Below are 14,919 nucleotides of genomic sequence, written 5' to 3'. Positions count from 1 at the left end.
GAAGAGTGGCAGGGAAGAAAAAAAAATTGAGTCCTTGACACTGCTCAGCCACTGACGGTCAAGAGGAAAAAGTTAAGTCCCCTTGGAGGCAGGACGTGCGCTTGAGGTTTTTTGTGGCAGTCTTCCCTCGCCCTTGGATTTGCACCTTCCCTCAGCCCCACAGTACCCATGTATACATTCGTAACTTACATTAATGCCCATCTCCCGCCTAGACCGTAAGCTTGTCGAGGGCAGGGGACGTCTACCAATTTTGCTCTATTGTAATAATAATAATAAGGTTGGTATTTGTTAAGCACTTACTCTGTGCAGAGTGCTGGGGGAGGTACAGGGTCATCAGGTTGTCCCACGTGAGACTCACAGTTAATCCCCATTTTACAGATGGGGAAACTGAGGCCCAGAGAAGTGAAGTGACTCGCCCACAGTGACACAGCTGCCAAGTGGCAGAGCCGGGATCGAATCCATGATCTCTGACTCCCAAGCCCGGGCTCTTTCCACTGAGCCACACTGCTTCTCCCCAAGCACTTAGTACAGTGCTCTGCACATGGCAAACACTCGATAAATACGACTGCTTGTTGATCGCGGTGGTAGTTTGCCCCGAGCCATCCACACTCTCTCACCTGGTGATCCCAGGCCTGGTGACACGCAATGCATGACAAGAGGGAGAACGGGTGCCCGCAGAACACATCTGGGGCCTCCACAGCAGCAGACTAGACACCCTCACCCATCTCATTCATTCCCTCGTGCTGTGCGCAGAGCACTGTACAAAGCGTTTGGGGTACAACAATAAACATAAACGTTCCCTGCCCACCACGAGCTTACGGTCTAAGCTCCCATGCTCAAGTTGACTACAGAAAGTCGGCGGGGAAGAAGGGGCGGGGAGGGGAGGGTCCTTCCCACTTTCTTGTGAAAATCAGAGCAGAAACCAAAAAAAGAAACGAAAAACAAAACAAAGAAGCGCAACCAAAGTATACAGCTTTCCGGGAAAATGGCAGGCACATCTGTGGCAGCTATATTTGGGTCAGGGCTGTTATTTCAGGGGACTACCCAGCATCCCAAGACTTCTACCGTCGGCGGGGATCTGGAAGGCCTGAGCCCAGAGAACCCCCTCCGCCCCCAAAAGCAGCCACTCCCATGAGGGAGTGTCCGTCTACCCTTCTAAACTGTAAATCCCTTATGGGCAAGGAACGGGTCGGCCAACTCTGCTACGTTGGACTCTCCCGAGCCTTTAGTACAGAGTTCTGCACACAGTAAACACCCCCAAAATACCACTGACCGATGGACCGGCTACGGCAGCAGGCACAGTCCGGTGCCACAAAACTTCCCGTCTCCGTGCGCCTCCGATTCCGCTTCCCTCACCCATTTTCGAAGCCACGGTTTACGACGGCACTTGGGTTGGGTCCTGTGATGGCAGGGAGGAGGGAGGGGTTCCTTCCCGTGTTCTTTCATGGAAAAATCAGTGGGAAAGCAAAAGCAAAATGCAAATACGCCTAGCCGACCTTTGAACTCAGAGAAGACGAGACTCTTAGTGAAGTGGTGCCTATGAGTGACTTCCTCATAATGTTCCAGGAGGCCAAAGATCATTTCCTAACGGTAAGCCACGCCCGCCACTCGGGAAGGCCGGAATGGTCATCCTACAAAGTTTGAGGAGGTCCACTTTTCGTTGTTGGGGAGCCCAATCGGTAGTCCTTTGGGGGCTCCATCTCTTTCGAAGGGCTGTGACCCCTACCACAAAGAACGTGTCTGGGGAAATTCCAAAAATCCCCAGATGGTTGGATCCAGGGCTCGAAATAGACCATTTGAGAGCAAACACTCCTGCTGCAGTCTCTTCCTCTCCTCACCTCCTCTCCTCTCCCCATCCTCATATCTGCGGACCCAGGAAGGGAGGCCAGGACTAAGAACGAACTCTGTCCAGAGCTGGGGAAGAAGTTGTTCTGCACCTAAATTCAGTTAACTCCCCGCCCGGTGCGTCATCACTAAACACAGATTTCCTAATATTTCAAGTATTTCGAGAGAATTCTGTCTCCCCAGCTCTAGACTGTGAGCTCGTTGTGGGCAGGGAATGTCACTGTTTATTGTTGTATTGTTCTTTCCCAAGAGTTCAGTACAGTGCTCTGCACACTTTTAAGGGCTTATTAAATACAAATGAATGAAGTGCTGCCTCCCCTAACAAGCCCAGGGTACATCCACTTTCCAAAAGCACATAGCTAGTTGTGAGAAGCTATGTGGCCTAGTGGGTAAGCGCACGAGGCTGGGAGTCCAAAGGACCTGGGTTCTAATCCCAGCTCCTCTACTTGTTTGCGGTGTTACCCTGGGCAAGTCACTTAACTTCGCCGTGCCTCAGTCACTTCATCTGTAAAATGGGAATTAAAATTGTGAGCCCCATGTGGGACGTGGATGGTCAACTACCCGATTAGCCTCTATCTGCCCCAGGGTTTAGTACAGTGTCTGGCATATAGTAAGCGCTTAACAAATACCACAAACCACAACAACAAAAGCTAGTTGCCCCATATCAGGACTAGGAATGACTTAGGCTTATACCATTTCCTTTGCTCTCTGGGTCCTTCCCCAAAAATGCCAGTTGCCTAATATATTTTTTGTTCCTTAAATGCTGGACCAGAGAAGCTACAAGAGAGTAAAGGCTACTATATGGAGACTAATTCAAAAAACGCTTTCGGTATCCAGCTAAAACAACGTAAACAAACACTCCCATGATGATTCTTCTTCCTCTAGGGAGAAATTTCCACAGCTGGTACTTCCCTCTAGACTGTCAGCTTCTTGTGGGAAGAGAATGGGTCTACCTACTCTGTCATATTTTATTCTCCCACGCGATTCGCACAGTGCTCTGCCCACAGTACGTGTTCGAGAAACACCACTGACTGCTTCTTTATGAAACCCACAAAACACTCATTTTTCCTAAAGTCGTCACCTCCGTTCCTCCAACTCCCTCCCTCTCTTCTTTCCCAATCCCTCGCATCAATCATCACCTCCCTCTCATCAATCATCATCATCAGTGGTATTTACTGAGTGCTTACTGTGTGCAGATCTCTCTCCGTGATTCTGCATCTTTTATGGGGATCCAGATGAGGAAACAGATATTCAACTAATAATAATAACTGAGGGATTCGTTAAGTACTTACTGTGCATTAAGCACCGTAATAATAATAATGTTGGTATTCGTTTAGCCCTTAACTATGTGCAGAGCACTGTTCTAAGCGCTGGGGTAGATAGAGGGGAACCAGGTTGTCCCACGTGAGGCTCACAGTCTTAATGCCCATTTTATAGATGAGGTCACTGTAGTTAGGACTTGGGGAAGATTCAAGAAATTCAAGTTGGACATAGTCCCTGTCTCGTCCAGGGCTCACGGGCTAAGTAGGAGGAAGAACAGGTATTAAGTCCCCATTTTATAGACGAGGAAACTGAGGCACAGAGAAGTGAAATGACTTGCCCAAGGTCACACAACAGGCAAGTGGAGCAGCGAGGATTAGAACTAGGTTCCCTGATTTCCAGGCTTGAGTTCTTTTCCCGAAGCCACGCTGCTTCCCCAAAACAATTCAGTTCTTCTTTCTTAGAAGAAACCAACAGAAGGCCCTAGCTTAACTTAGCAGAGGCTCATTCTTTTATGGTATTCGTGAAGCGCTTACTACGTGCCAGGCACCGTAAAAGCACTGTGGTAGGTGAAAGGTAATCAGGTTGGACAGAGTCTATGTCCCACATGGGATCCCAATCCTAATCTTCAATTAATCTGAATCCTCCTGAGGAAGTGAAGTGACTTGCCCAAGGTCACCCAGAGCGACAAGGGGCAGAGCCAGGATTAGAACGCGAGTCCTTCGGACGCCCAGGCCCGTGTTCTACCCACTAGGCCACGTTGCTTTCCTGTTCATCGCAACAGAGAGCACAAACAAAGATGCATACGCACATACCCATTCAGCCCCTCAGACGGACAAATTCAAACATCCCCGGGGTCACGGGGGAGCACAGCAGCGTTAGTTCGGGAGAAGTGAAACAGTAATAGATCGAGTCAGTCAGTCAATCGCATTTATTGAGTGCTTTCTGTGTGCAGAGCACTGTACTGAGCGCTTGGGAGAGTACACTAGAACAAGATATCAGACGCATTCCCTGCCCACAGCAAGCTTACAGTCTGGAGGGGGAGACATTTGCTAATCTTTTAGAAAATTACAGAAATGCACAAAAACGCTGTGGGGCTGGGAAGAGGGATGAAGGGAGTGAGTCAGGGCGACGCAGAAGGGAGATGAAGAAAAGGAAAAGAGGGAAGGTCCGAGCCCAGGGGAGCCGGCAGAGGAGGGAGATTGGTCGGCAGGAAACCTTTCCCTTCCCGCCGCCATCGACGCCGCTCTGCGCCATTTTGGGCTTCCTGCGTTTCCGTTCCCAGCTTGGCCCGTCTCTCCCGTCCACTCGGCATGGAGAAGCAGAGTGGCTCCGTGGATAGAGCCCGGATTTGGGAGTCAGAAAGACCCGCGTTCTAATCCCAGCTCCGACACACGTCTGCTATGTGATCGTGGGCAAGTCACTTCACTTCTCTGGGCCTCAGTTACCTCATCTGGAAAACGGGGATTAAGAGGATGAGCCACGTGTGGGACACAGGGACTGTGTCCAACCTGATTAACGTGTATCTATTCCAGCGCTTACAACGGTGATTGACACAGAGCAAGCGCTTAACATGTACCATAATAACTGGTATTATTGGACTAAGCGCTGAGATAGATACAAACTAATCAGGTCCCAAGTGGGGCTCACAATCTTAATCCCCATTTTCCAGTGGAGGTAACTGAGACCCGGAGAAGTTAAGGCCACACAGCAGACAAGTGTGGAGCTGGGATTAGAACCCAGGTCCCTTTAATTCATCCCCCCTCCAAGCCCCACAGCACTTTTGTACATATCTGAATTTTATATATATATATTAATGTCCGTCTTCCCCCTCGAGACTGTAAGCTCACTGTGGGCAGGAAATGTGCCTGTTTATTGTTGTATGGTACTCTCCCGAGCCCCTAGTATAGTGCTCTGCACACGATTAAGTGCTCAATAAATATGATTGAATGAATGAAAGGTCCTTCTGACTCCCAGGCCTCCGGCCCGTGCTCTACCCGCTAGGCCACGCTGCTTCACTTCCCTGGGGCTCAGTGACCTCGTCTGTAAAATGGGGATTAAAACTGTGAGCCCCATGTGGGACATGGACTGTGTCCAACCTGATTAGCCTGTGTCTATCCCAGAGTTAGTACAGTTCAGAACAAGCACTTAAATGCCATTTTATCTTTTTTTTTTAAAAAAAGGTAAGTTACCATTTCCCTTCCCCTTCCACCGCAGTGATTTTTCCAAGCCCCTGCCCCCCGTCCCCTCCCCAGCAGAGGACAGACAGTGACGACAGCAGAGGCAGCGCAAACCAAAAGCCCCATCGGCTCCAGAGGCTGCTTCTGGTCCAAGCTTTGCCCGCCGACGGCCGTCCCGAAGCTCACACCTACGAAACCCCCTTCCCACCTCCGCCACCACGGGGCACAGAACTTCAGCATGGTAGAGTGGACAGAGCAGGGACCAGGGAGGCAGGAGGTCACGGGTTCTAATCCCAGCTCTCCCCCTCGTCTGCTGTGTGGCCTTGAGCAGATCGCTTCCCTCCTCTGTGCCTCGGTTCCCTCGTCTGTAAAATGGGGATTGAGACTGCGAGCCCCACGTGCGACAGGGACGGGGTCCAACCTGATTTGCTTGGATCCACACCCGCGCCTAGTACAGTGCCTGGCACCCAGTAAGCACTTAACACAATTATTATTATTATTATTATTACTATCTGGAGCTCGGGTCAGGCAGCTGCGGAGGGGCCGGGCCCAGCCCGTTTTGAGGTCTTTCCCGGGACGCTGGCGGCTCGGCAATCCTCTCTCCCCGATGCTTCCCCTTTGCTCATCCAGATCGAAAACAGGAAAAGAACGATCTTTTAAAAAGGGAAAAGCACCAGACAACAGGAGGAAAGGGAGAGGAAGGCTTTGCTTCCCCAAGACCTCTCTCCCAGCAGCTTGGGAAGGCACGGTAGGATGGAGAAATTGGTGGCTGACTGCACGGTACCTATTGAGGGATTCCAAGGTAGACGTGAAAAGGTCTCCTTCCGACTCCTCCTGTGTCGCCCTGACCTGCTCCCTTTATTCTCTCCCTTCCCAGACCCACAGGACTTTTGCATTTACCTGCAATTTATTTATTTCTATTAATGCCTATTAGTGTCTGTCTCCCCCTCTAGACTGTAAGCTCGTTGTGGGCAGGGATCGTGTCTGCTCTACTCTGCCCAGAGCCTAATACAGTAGACTAAGCTGTGAACTCGGGGTGGGCAGGGATTGTCACTGTTTATGGTTGTATTGCACTTTCCCAAGCGCTTAGTAGAGTGCTCTGCACACAGTAAGCGCTTAATAAATACAACTGAACGAATAAGGGGGTCAGAAGGACCTGGGTTCTAATCCTGGCTTCTTGTCCGCTGCGAGCCCTTGGACACGTCACTTCACTTCTCTGTGCCTCAGCGACCTCATCTGCAAAATGGGGATTAAGACGGCGAGCGCCACGTGGAGCAGGGGCTGCGTCCAACCCGATTGGTCTGTATCCACTCCGGCGCTCAGTACAGTGCCTGGCACTTAATAAGCACTTAAGAAATACCACAGTAAGTGCTCAATAAAAATGATGGAGTTAAAGGAGGAGAAGCCCGAGGCCCTAAGCCCCACTTCTGACAGGGAGAAGGGTGGGAGGGCTCTAATGGAGGTTAAGAAAGGTGACCACCCCCTTCCACCCAGGACCTGTGAGCAAAAAGCCAGTCCCACCATTCATTCAACTGCATTTATTAAGTGCCTACTGTGTGCGGAGCACTGTACTGAGCGTTTGGAAAGTACAACACAGCAGTAAAGGTGCAATACTCCAAGGTTCGTTTCGGTCACCTCGCCGAGGTGAGCCAGAGCCGAGGGCAAGAGAAGAGATCGGTGCCGGTGAACACGCGGAGAAAACTCTTCTCTGTACAATGCACTCTGAAGTGGGAGCCAACTAAAGGGAGGAATCGAATAAAAAAGAAACGAGCCAGAAAGAGAACACAAGCCTTGGGATTGGCCCAGTTCATTTGCAGAGGAGGAGGAGAGAGAGACTGAGGCCCGGGCGTCTGTTGGTTATTCCGATTATCCAAAGTGTTTTCGGGCTGTGTGGTGGGACGGACTGACTGCCAGGGCGAGAGCCAGCCCCAGAGGTTACGGCATAACTGGTCCGCGCACAGAATAACGTCGGCTTTTATAATAATAATAACAGTGTTTGCTAAGCACTTAATAAGTGCCAAGCACTGGGGTAGATACAAGTTAATCAGGTTGGACACGGTCCCTGGCCCACATGGGGTTTACGGTCTTAATCCCATTTTACAGAGGAGGAAACGGAGGCCCGGAGAAGTGAAAAGATGTGCCCGAGGTCACGCAGCGGATAAGTGGCGGAGCCAGGATTAGAGCAGCCGTGTGGCTCAGTGGAAAGAGCCCGGGCTTAGGAGTCAGAGGTCATGGGTTCTAATCCCGGCTCCGCCACCTGTCAGCTGTGTGACTTTGGGCAAGTCACTTCACTTCTCGGGGCCTCAGTTCCCTCATCTGTAAAATGGGGATGAAGACTGGGAGCCTCACGTGGGACAACCTGATCTCCCTGTATCTACCTCAGCGCTTAGAACAGCGCTCGGCACAATAGTAAGCGCTTAACAAATACCAACGCTATTATTATTAATCCCCGTCCTCGGCCTTCCAACCCCGTGCTCTTGTCGCTAGACCCCGCTGCTTCTCTTCGTCCTCGCTCGACGGCACCGCGAAGAGGCACGGCGGCAGACGGGATGGCTCCCAGTGCCACTGCTTTTTGTTTATGCTTAATGGTATTTGCTAAGCGCTTACTTTGTGCCAGGCACTGTACTAAGCGCTGGGGTAGATACAAGTTAATTGCTTTTTAATCATCCGAGATTCTTCGGTTGATTGTCTTTTCTCACCATCCCAAGAAAGAACCGGGCTAATAAAAGAAAACTTTGGCTCAGTTCATCAGGGGAGAGAGTCCCCGAGCCAGTCAGCCTGGCCCTGGAGGTTGGAAGTCTCCCACTTTCAGACACTTCTTTGGGAGTAGGATTTGCTAAGCGCTTACCATGTGCCAGGCACCGTACTAAGCGCTGGGGGGGGATGCAAGCAGAGCGGGTTGGACACGGTCCTTGTCCCACAGAGCGCTCCCGATCTCGATCCCCATTCTACAGATGAGGTTACCGAGGCCCCGAAAAGTGAAGCGATTCCCCCACGGTCACAGAGCAGACGAGTGGCGGAGTCGGGATTAGAACCCAGGTCCCCCTGGCTCCCAGGCCCGTGCTCTATCCACCAGGCCGCGCTGCTTCTCTTGGAAGGAAAGGGGAGAAGGAGAATATTCAACTCCTGCTTCCGCCCTCAATCCCTCCCATCCCTCCCAACACAATCGCCCCCCCACCTAGGGACCCTCAGAAACGCGGGATGGTGTCCGGAGGAGTGTTAGTTCAATCAGATCCTCTGCCATGCCAATCAAAGGAATATTTTTATATTCGTTAAGCGCTTACTATGTGCTGAGCGCTGCTCTAAGCACCGGGGTAGAGAGAGGGTAATCCGATTGTGAGGCTCACAGTCTTCATCCCCATTTTGCGGATGAGGGAACTGAGGCACCGAGAAGTGAGGTGACCTGCCCAAGGTCACACGGCTGACAAGTGGCGGGATCAGAACCCATGACCTCTGACTCCTAAGCCCGGGCTCTTTCCACTGAGGCACGCTGCTTCTCAGTTAACTCTGGGAGAATGGTGTCGGGGGGCCGCGATGGGTCTGGGTTGAGCCGAACCCCTCGACGGGCTTCGCGTCGGTTTTTTTGGTCACGGGTTAGTTGGGAAAGGAGCTCGGTGGAAAGAGCCCGGGCTTGGGAGTCAGAGGTCATGGGTTCGAATCCCACTTGTCGGCTGCGTGACTTTGGGCAGGTCTCTCTACTTCTCTGTGCCTCGGTTCCCTCATCGGCAAAATGGGGATGAAGACTGTGAGCCTCAGGTGGGACAACCCCATGACCCTGTATCTACCCCAGCGCTTAGAACAGTGCTGAGCCCACAGTAAGCACTTAATACCAACATTATTATTATTATGATGATGAATCTGTAAAATGGGGATTAAGAGTGTGAGCCCCATGTGGGACAGGGACTGCGTCCAACCTGGTTAACTCGCATCTAACCCAGTGCTATGTGTCCGGCACACAGTAAGCACCTGAACAGATGGCGTTTAAAAAACAAAAATCGAGTCGGCGGGGTCCTGGGGATGGAGGAGAACGGGCTCCAGCACCCCAACTTTTAGGAACGGAGATCTCCTACGTGAGGGAACCGTTCCACCTGGAAGCAGCGTGGCGCAGTGGATAGACTCCTGGCCTGGGAGTTAGGGGGTGACGGGTTCGAATCCCGACTCCGCTACTCGTCTGCCTGTGTGACCCTGGGCGAGCCACTTGGCTTCCCCGGGCCTCTCGGTGACCTCGCCCGCCGGATGGGGATCGAGACCGTGGGACGGGGACCGTTTCCGACCCGATCTGCTTGCATCCACCCCAGCGCTTAGCCCAGCACCTCGCACATAGTCCGCGTTTAACAAATACCATAATTCTCAGCTGGGTGACGGTGGGCAAGTCACTTCACTGGGCCTCAGTTCCCTCGTCTGTAAAACGGGGGTGAAGACTGTGAGTCTCACGTGGGACCACCTCATTCCCGTTTCTACCCCAGCGCTTAGAACAGTGCTCTGTACGTAGTAAGCGCTTAACAAATACCAACATTATTATTATTATTTCGGAGAGAGGATGTCCTGTGAACATCCTCCCCCTTTTCCTCAGATCCCCGTCCTCCCCGTCGCCCTGACTCTCTCCCTTGGACCGACCCCCGTCCCCTCCACACGGCACTTGCGTACATACGTACAGATCTATAATTCTATTCGTATTAATGCCTGTTTACTTGTTTCGATGTGTGGATATCTATAATTCTATTTATTTACATCGATGCCACTGATGCCTCTTTACTTGTTTTGCTGTCTCTCTCCCCCCTTCTAGCCCGTGAGCCCGTAGTGGGCAGGGAATGTCTCTCTTTATGGCTGAATGGTACTTTCCAAGCGCTCAGTACAGTGCTCTGCACACAGTAAGCGCTCAATAAATACGACTGAATGAATGAAGGTCGGTCGGGGGGGCAGGATATCATCGATTGACGCTCCAACAGGGAGGGGGAAGCTCCTGCTCAATGTGTTCCACTGTCCTTTTTCCAACGCTCAGTACAGTGCTCCGCGCCCAGTAAGCGCTTAATAATAATAATTACTAGGGTATTTATTAAACGCTTACCACGTGCCAGGCGCCGTTCTAAGCGATGGGGTAGATACAAAGTAATGAGTTTGTCCCACCTGGGGCTCCCAGTCTTAGAGAAGCAGCGTGGCTTAGTGGCGAGAGCGCGGGCTTGGGAGTCAGAGGTCGTGGGTTCTAATCCTGCCACTGCCACTTATCGGCTGTGTGACTTTGGGCAAGTCACTTCACTTCTCTGGGCGTCAGTTCCCTCATCGGCACAATGGGGGTTAAAAGTGTGAGCCCCACGAGGGACAACCTGACTACTTTGTATCAGCGCTTAGAACGGTGCTCGGCACGTAGTAAGCGCTAAACAAACACCATCCTTATTAAGTGCAGAGCACTGTACTAAGCGCTTGGAATGTGCAACTCGGCAACAGGTAGAGACCCCTCCCCGCCCAATGACGGGCTCACAATAACGACGATGGCATTTGTTAAGCGCTTACTATGTGCTGAGCACTGCGGAGAAGCAGCGTGGCTCAGTGGAAAGAGCCCGGGCTTGGGAGTCAAGAGGTCACGGGTTCGAATCCCGGCTCCGCCACCTGTCAGCTGGGTGACTTTGGGCAAGTCCCTTCACTTCTCTGCGCCTCAGTTACCTCATCTGTAAAACAGGGATGAAGTCCATGAGCCCCACCCGGGACAACCCGATCACCTTGTAACCCCCCCAGCGCTTAGAACAGCGCTTGGCACATAGTAAGCGCTTAACAAACACCATCATTAAGTGCAGAGCGCTGGACTAAGCGCTTGGAATGTACAATTCGGCAACAGGTCCCTGCGCAGTGAGGAGCTCACAATAATAATAATGGTGGTATTTGTTAAGTGCTTACGATGCGCAAAGCACTGTTCTAAGCGCTGGGGGGTTACAAGGTGATCAGGTTGTCCCACGTGGGGCTCAGTCTTAATCCCCATTTTCCAGATGAGGGTACCGAGGCCCAGAGCAGTGAAGTGATTGGTCCAAAGTCACCCAGCTGGCAAGTGATGGAGCCGAGATTAGAACTCATGACCTCTGACTCCCAAGCCCGGCCTCTTTCCACTGAGCCACGCTGCTTCTCCTAATGACGTTGGCATCTGTTAAGCGCTTACTATGGGCTGAGCGCTGTTCTAAGCGCTGGGGTAAGGACAAGAGAATGAGGTTGGGCCCTGGGGGGGGCTCTGAGATTTCACCTCCAATTTGCAGATTCATTCAGTCGTATTTAGTGAGCGCTTACTAGGTGCAGAGCACTGGACTGAGCGCTTAGAATCTCATTCAGTCGTATTTGAGCGCTTACTAGGTGCAGAGCACTGGACTGAGCGCTTGGAATCTCATTCAGTCGTATTCATTGAGCGCTTACAAGGTGCAGAGCACTGGACTGAGCGCTTGGAATTTCATTCAGTCATATTTACTGAGCGCTTACTAAGCGCAGAGGTATTCATTCATTCAGCCGTATTTATTGAGCGCTTACTAGGTGCAGAGCACTGGATTGGGCGCTTGAAATTTCATTCAGTCGTATTTATTGAGCGCTTAATAGGGGCTGAGATATTCATTCAACAGTATTTATTAGGCGCTTACTAGGTGCAGACCACTGGACTGAGCGCCTGGAATTTCATTCAGTCGTGTTGAGCGCTTACTAGGTGCACAGGCATTCATTCATTCAACAGTATTTATTGAGTGCTTACTAGGTGCAGAGGCATTCGTTCATTCAATACTATTTATTGAGCGCTTACAAGGTGCAGAGCACTGGACTGCGTGCTTGAAATTTCATTCAGTCGTGTTTACTGAGCGCTGGCTAGGTGCAGAGGCATTCATTCAACACTACTTATTGAGCGCTTCCTAGGTGCAAAGGCATTCAGTGAACACTATTTATCAAGCGCTTCCTAGGTGCAAAGGCAATCATTCAACACTATTTACTGAGTGCTTCCTAGGTGCAAAGGCATTCATTCAGCACTATTTATTGAGCGCTTCCTAGGTGCAAAGGCATTCATTCAGCACTATTTACTGAGTGCTTCCTAGGTGCAAAGGCATTCATTGAACACTATTTATCGAGCGCTTCCTAGGTGCAGAGGCATTCATTCAACACTATTTACTGAGCGCTTCCTAGAGTGCAAAGGCATTCATTCAGCACTATTTATTGAGCGCTGGCTAGGTGCAGAGGCATTCATTCATTCAACACTATTTATTGAGCACTTACTAGGTGCAAAGGCATTCATTCAGCACTATTTATTGAGCGCTTCCTAGGCGCAAAGGCATTCATTGAACACTATTTATCGAGCGCTTCCTAGGCGCAAAGGCATTCATTGAACACTATTTATTGAGCGCTTCCTAGGTGCAGAGGCATTCATTCAGCACTATTTATTGCGCGCTTCCTAGGTGCAGAGGCATTCCCTGAACACTATTTCCTGAGCGCTTCCTAGGTGCAGAGGCATTCATTCAACACTATTTACTGAGCGCTTCCCAGAGTGCAAAGGCATTCATTCAGCACCATTTATTGAGCGCTTCCTAGGTGCAGAGGCATTCATTGAACACTATTTATTGAGCGCTTCCTAGAGTGCAAAGGCATTCATTCAGCACTATTTATTGAGCGCTGGCTAGGTGCAGAGGCATTCATTCATTCAACACTATTTATTGAGCACTTACTAGGTGCAAAGGCATTCATTCAGCACTATTTATTGAGCGCTTCCTAGGCGCAAAGGCATTCATTGAACACTATTTATTGAGCGCTTCCTAGGTGCAGAGGCATTCATTCAGCACTATTTATTGAGCGCTTCCTAGGCGCAAAGGCATTCATTGAACACTATTTATCGAGCGCTTCCTAGGTGCAGAGGCATTCATTCAACACTATTTACTGAGCGCTTCCCAGAGTGCAAAGGCATTCATTCAGCACCATTTATTGAGCGCTTCCTAGGTGCAGAGGCATTCATTCAACACTATTTACTGAGCGCTTCCTAGAGTGCAAAGGCATTCATTCAGCACTATTTATTGAGCGCTGGCTAGGTGCAGAGGCATTCATTCATTCAACACTATTTATTGAGCACTTACTAGGTGCAAAGGCATTCATTCAGCACTATTTATTGAGCGCTTCCTAGGCGCAAAGGCATTCATTGAACACTATTTATCGAGCGCTTCCTAGGCGCAAAGGCATTCATTGAACACTATTTATTGAGCGCTTCCTAGGTGCAGAGGCATTCATTCAACACTATTTATTGAGCGCTTCCTAGGTGCAGAGGCATTCACTGAACACTCCCTCAGTGGAAAGAGCACGGGCTTTGGAGTCAGAGGTCATGAGTTCAAATCCCGGCTCGGCCACTTGTCAGCTGTGTGACTGTGGGCAAGTCACTTAACTTCTCTGGGCCTCAGTTACCTCATCTGTAAAATGGGGATTAAGACTGTGAGCCCCACGTGGGACAACCTGATTCCCCTGTGTCTACCCCAGCGCTTAGAACAGTGCTCGGCACATAGTAAGCGCTTAACAAATACCAACATTATTATTATTAGCGCTTCCTAGGTGCAGAGGCATTCATTCAACACTATTTACTGAGCGCTTCCCAGAGTGCAAAGGCATTCATTCAGCACCATTTATTGAGCGCTTCCTAGGTGCAGAGGCATTCATTGAACACTATTTATTGAGCGCTTCCTAGGTGCAGAGGCATTCCCTGAACACTATTTCCTGAGCGCTTCCTAGGTGCAGAGGGATTCATTCAGCCCTATTTATTGAGCGCTGCCCCCGTGCAGCGCACCGAGCTGAGCGCCTGGGATGCGCAATTGGGCCCCCGAGAGAGAGACCATCCCCGGAGCGGCGGGGGGGGGGGGGGGGGGGGGGTGAGAACCCAGGCCCTCGGCAGCCTTACTGAGCCCAACGTTGCGGCGAGGAAATGGTGGAGGGGCAGAAAATGGTGGCGGCGGCGAGGGGGGGGAGGGGGCACTCACCGGATTTGGGCGGGTAGCGGTAGGCCGAGTTGGCCTGGATGTCGATGTCCTCCACCCCGGCCATCCTGCGGCTGAGGATGGACCCCATCGTGGAGCGCAGTGCGATGGCGGCGGCGGGGGGAGGCCGCGCCGGCGGGACCCTCACCCCGACATGGCCGGGCGGCCGCCTCCGCTCCTCCCTCCTCCCCCCCCCCCCCCCCGCCCCGAGGCTCCATGGGAAATGTAGTCCGGGCCCCCGCCGCCGCCTCCGGAGCCGCGCCCGCCCCGAACTACAAAGACCAGAAGCCCCCGCGGCGCGGGCGCCGACCTCGGGACGGACCAAGTGGACGGGCACCGGCGGGGGGGGCGGGGGGGCCTTTCCCACCGGCCCAGGAGGGTTCTCCCCTCGCGTCGCCTTTTTTTTTTTTTATTCGTTTGAAATCGGGTTCAAGCTGAGAGGGGCTAGATGGAGAGGAAGGACGCGGGGCCGCCCTGAGCAATGGGAGTCAGGTGGCCCCCTTGGTGGGGTCCTCTTGGCCAGGTCCTTTGCTCTGCGGCCAGGAACCAGCAGGGGGCGCCGCCCACATTGCCCCTCGGCGCCCAATGAGAGAGTGAAGGGGCGGGGCCGCCTCCTCCCTCTTTTCCCCAGCAGGATCCCTGTAATAATAATAATAATAATAATAATA

The 14,919-nt window shown here is 51.7% G+C and overlaps 1 protein-coding gene across 4 annotated transcripts in view; it reads right to left on the bottom strand.

Annotated features, from left to right (window-relative positions):
• Positions 1–14,429, bottom strand: part of MGRN1 (mahogunin ring finger 1) — a 118,247-nt gene extending 103,818 nt beyond the window's left edge. For 3 of the 4 annotated variants that reach the window (XM_029055181.2, XM_029055182.2, XM_029055192.2), the window contains exon 1: positions 14,255–14,429. In XM_029055181.2, the coding sequence (XP_028911014.1) occupies positions 14,255–14,342 (88 nt within the window). In that variant the 5' untranslated portion in view covers positions 14,343–14,429. The remainder of the gene's footprint in view (positions 1–14,254) is intronic. The other variant, XM_029055190.2, reaches the window with a different exon arrangement.
• Positions 14,430–14,919: the final 490 nt, after the last annotated feature.

The sequence above is a fragment of the Ornithorhynchus anatinus genome, chromosome 2 (genome assembly GCF_004115215.2).
Source record: "Ornithorhynchus anatinus isolate Pmale09 chromosome 2, mOrnAna1.pri.v4, whole genome shotgun sequence".
Taxonomy (NCBI): domain Eukaryota; kingdom Metazoa; phylum Chordata; class Mammalia; order Monotremata; family Ornithorhynchidae; genus Ornithorhynchus; species Ornithorhynchus anatinus.
This window is presented reverse-complemented; position numbering and strand designations above follow the sequence as displayed.